Raw genomic sequence first — 4750 nt, forward strand, 5'->3', positions numbered from 1 at the left:
TGTCTGGTCGATTTCAATGCCTCTATGCCTTACCACGAACCCCAAGAACTTCCCGGATGTGATGCCGAATGCACACTTGAGTGGGTTCATCTTGAGTTAACATTTTCTAAGTCTCTCAAAGATGGTCCGAAGAACTTTAACATGGTCTTTTATTTTCTTTGATTTGACAACCACGTCGTCGACATAACACTCTATCGTTTTATGCAACATGTCATCAAATATCTTTTCCATTGCTCGCTGATATGTGGCACCGACATTTTTTGAGTCCAAACGGCATGACTGTGTAGCAAAATATCCCTTTTGGTGTGTGAAATGTCGTTGCTTCTTGATCTTCAGGTGCCATTTGTATTTGATTGTATCCAGCAGTGCAATCCATGAAAGAGATTGCTTCGTGGCCAGTAGTTGCATCGATCATTAACTCTATAACTGGCAAAGGGAAGTCGTCCTTTGGACATGCATCATTAAGATATCTGAAGTCGACGCATACACGTTGTTACCCATTTTTCTTTCTAACTGGAACAATGTTGGCTATCCAGGTAGGATATCTGACTTCACGGATAAATCCAACCTCAATGAGTTTGTTAACCTCTTTTTCAATTTCAAGTATAACCTCTATCTTAAAGCGACGTTGAGATTGCTTTCTAGGACTGATTCCTTTTCTGATTGACAATCGATGAACTGCAACTTTTGGGCTTAGTCCGGACATTTCCTTGTAGCTCCAAGCGAAGACGTCCTTGTACTCAACCAATAATTTGTAGTATTCCTCTTCTTCCTCTTTAGTCAACAGAGCACTGACGTAGATTGGACGAGGATCTTCATCAGTTCCTAGGTTTAGTTCTTTTAAATCATCTACAGTTGATTGTACCTCGTCTTCAAGTGTTTTAGGTGCCTTGTCAGCCTCTACCTCTTATTTGTCATCGGTATCTCTTCTGCAGTGATATGATATGAATTCACAATTTCCAAGTCTTTTGCATCACGGGAGTGTGAAGATGGAGGTTTAGACTCTTCAAGATTGTTTGAGGACAGACCAGTGAGAACTAATACTTGTCTTCGTGCTTTTAGTGGCTCATGCTGGATGATGTCCACCACTTGAAAACGCTTCATGCGAGAGGATATTGCGCTTCTCAAATCATCAGTTATGTTTACATCTTCATCGTTTTCTTCCACGGAAGTTGAGCACAAAAGAGTCTTACCATTATCATTATTGGATGCTCATAAACAAGTGAAGACCGTGTTTGAACGAACACCTAAATGATCACTTAATGCACCTTTCTTTCTTGTACATGGCATAGGGGTTGACGACTTAATTTCATTTGTTCCTCGTTTATCTAGTCGAGTGAAGACAGAAGGACGATTTTTTGTAGGACTCAGTCTCCCCAGCCTATCGAATACAGAAGGACGGGATCTATGTGCAGGTGAACTTATCCTGTCGAAGACTGAAGATGTTGATAGTGTTTTAATGTCTTCTGCTTCATTCTCCTCAGCCTCTTCTATTGTGATATGTTGTGAAGATGTAGTAGTTCTGTTCTTACGAGCACTGATCTTCACGGGTGTGGGAGAGTTATAACCAAGCCCCGCTTTAGTCTCTATAAAGCTTCCTTCTTGCTTGAACAACTCATGTTGCGTTTTGTTAAGCCCATATGGTTCAACTTCTACAACTTTCCCAAGCGGAGTTGGTTTTGTAAAGTCGTAACCTGCATTTGCCAGTAGCTTATATCCGTTAGAATGAAATATTCCCACATTTTGATCGCTTGATGATTGGTTTGATGAACAGACAAAACCAACTGGAGGAGGTCTCGGAAATTTTGTTTGGTTTGAACTTAGAAGAGGTGTGGTGACTTTCACCATCCATTCTTGCTTGATCATTGGAGTTGGTTTAATTTTGTCTTTAAGATCTCTCTTTGTTAGACATTCTGCAAAAGGACTATCTCCTTCTTTGCGGCGAGACTTGGGAATATACCGCAATACTGGCGAGGTAGACTTATGTGGTATTTATTGCTTCTTGGGTGATGTAACGGGAGTAGATGCTTCACTAGCGTTGTTTATATTTTGCTTGACATCATTTTCTTTAACAAAACTCGTAATATTATCTTCTTTGGTATTCTCTTTTAGCTTACCTCCTTTTCCAGTTGAAGAAATGGTAGTTGGCATAAACTCACTAGAAGTACCATTTTCTTCAAAGAACTTTGCGTCAGCGAAGAAAGAGTCATCCTTAGTGAAAGGCTTGGCGTCTCCATTTATTTTCCTTTCACCGCCACGAAAATACTTCAAGTATTAATGAAGGGTTGATGCAATGACCCCATTTTCATGTTTCCATTGTCGACCTAATAATAACTTGAATGATGTCTTGGCCTCGATGACATGGAAGAGTGTTTCAGATGACAAGTCGCCCATGCTAAGGTTTACACGAATCATGCCAATAGCCCGCTCTCCATTTAAGTTAAAACCGTGAATAATTGTTCGACTGCTGGAAAGTTCATCAACCGTGATGCCTAGCTCTTTCATGGTTGCTTTTGGCATGAGATTTACTCCTGAGCCTCCATCTATTAAGATTATGTTGACTTTTTGTCCTCGAATGTAGCCTAACACATAAAGCAGCCTATTGTGAGGCTTGGAACCAAGAAGCAGATCTTCATCTGAAAAGGTCAAGGCTGCATTGCAGGAGACACATTGTGTTGATCGCTCCGCAAGCTCTCCTACATCTTTTATTTTGCCAACAGATAGTTGGTTTATCAAGTCCTTGGAGTATTATCTGACGCTTCTCTTTTGGCAGGTGAAAGATTTGTCTCTACCCCATATTTGCGGGAAGGGCGTTGAGAGCCTTTACAACTTCATTTTCCTTTTGAGGGTAAGATTGCAATTGTTGTGATGGTACCGCATCATCTGCTTCGTTTTCCTTTACTTTTTCTTTATCATCATGACCTACTGCATAAATAGTACATACGGTAACATTGTTCAAGAAATATCTTGGAAGGAATTCTTCTAGAGCAATATGACTCAACGATTTTTGCTTAGGCATATTGATAGGCAAGACACGTGGTTTGACCACTGTTTCAGACTTCTTCTCCCTATCAGACATGCAGGACTTCATCTTCTTTGATTGCTTTCGTCGATGATGGACATGTTCGACTGCTTGCCATACTTGTTTTTTCGTCTTCTTGCGTGTGACTAAGGTCCACCTTTCGCCATCATCATCTATATTCTTCTCGTCTTGAGGATCTAATCCTTCTTTTGGGAATATCGATGAAGATGGCTTTTGAAACCATATAGAAACAGGTTCAAGGCTCCCGAATTGCAACATACATACATCCCACCCACAATGCATCGTTGGCTCCTCGTGTTCCTCATGCTGCTCCAATACTGCAGTAGTTTGATTTGTAGCTACTGTTTCATCCAAGTCAAGGATAATTTTTCCGTCTCTGGAGAGCTGCATAATTTTCTCTTTCAGTGTTATACACTTTTCAAGGGGATGACTTACCAGTCTATGACAGCGACAATAGTTGAGATCACTTTGTCTTGTTAGCCTGGTCAGGTCTCTTGGACTCTGGAAGTTGTATAACCTTTTTTTCCAGAAAGTCATCAGCATTCCGGCTAAGTCAGAGTCTGTGAAGGGTACTTCTTAGCTTGTAACTCTTTTAATGTGGGTTTGTCCCGCTGATAATTGTAAGTATATGAGTCCTTGTTCTTTTCATACTTAGGCTTTGATGAGATTTTAACGGGCGAACCGCTGGTTTCGACGACCACTGCCAACTTTCCTATCGACTTGAAGCCTTTATCTGTCTTTCTGAACTCCTTCTTTTCACTTGGCGTCTTAGAAGAGGTTGGTCGAGCTTTGCCACGCCCTTTGATTGTAATTTCCATGTCGTGAGCGAGGGTTGCCAATTCTGGAAAGCTTTTCGGCTTAATCCCTTTCATTATATAAAGAATATCCCAGATCATCCCGTTAATGCACATTTCCACTTCTGAGGATTCACTTAAGTGATCTTTGCATTGCAGACTCAATGCACGCCATCGATCGATGTAGTCGACAAAAGGTTCATCCTCCCACTGTGCTGTGTTTGTTAGTTCACTCATGCTGACAATACGCCTAGTGCTGTAGAACATTTTAAGAAATTCGTCTTCCATGCGACCCCAGCTGTCAATTGACTCAGAGTCCAAGTCTGTGTACCAATCAAAAGCAATTCCTTTAAGGGAACGTACGAACTGTTTGAATAGATGATCATCATTAGTTCCAGCATTATTGCATGTCTCGACGAAGTGGGCGATGTGTTGTTTTGGATTTCCCTTCCCGTCGGACTGTTGAAGCTTTGGAGGTTGATAACCAAGAGGCATGCGCAGACTGTCAATCCTCTTAGTGTAAGGCTTGATGTAGCGTTCACTGCTTTTCGAACTTTCACCTAGCTGACTTTTAATTGTCTTAGCTATCAACTCTTGGAGCTTCTCTTCAGTGCAGGCGCCAATTTCATTGCCAGAAGTCTTTCCCTTATCATCTTTATCATCATCCTTATCAGTATCATCATGCTTGTCAGAGTCAGTGTGCTCACTTGAGATATTTTTCTCGCGAAGCTCCACCACCTCCTTTTGAAGTTCATCAATATTCTTGTTCTTTTCTTCATTCTCCTTCATCATCTTTTCAAGGAGCTTATTCATACTTTGGACTTGCTCCTCAAGTGTAGAACCAGCAATCACCATGACTGAAGCACTGATAGGAGTGGAGGCTTTCTTCTTTTTTGGCGATGCCCTAGGTTTG

At 41.2% G+C, this 4750-nt stretch overlaps 1 protein-coding gene across 1 annotated transcript; it reads right to left on the reverse strand.

Annotated features, from left to right (window-relative positions):
* Window positions 1-214: 214 nt before the first annotated feature.
* On the reverse strand, window positions 215-2505 carry LOC141638300 (uncharacterized). Its single transcript, XM_074447704.1, has 6 exons — window positions 2336-2505; window positions 2118-2245; window positions 1269-1694; window positions 905-1160; window positions 515-791; window positions 215-445 (listed from the first exon to the last, which is right to left on the reverse strand). Exons 1-6 carry the CDS (start codon window positions 2503-2505, stop codon window positions 215-217), a joined length of 1488 nt encoding a protein of 495 aa, XP_074303805.1.
* Window positions 2506-4750: the final 2245 nt, after the last annotated feature.

The sequence above is a fragment of the Silene latifolia genome, unplaced genomic scaffold (assembly GCF_048544455.1).
Source record: "Silene latifolia isolate original U9 population unplaced genomic scaffold, ASM4854445v1 scaffold_20.1, whole genome shotgun sequence".
NCBI lineage: Eukaryota > Viridiplantae > Streptophyta > Magnoliopsida > Caryophyllales > Caryophyllaceae > Silene > Silene latifolia.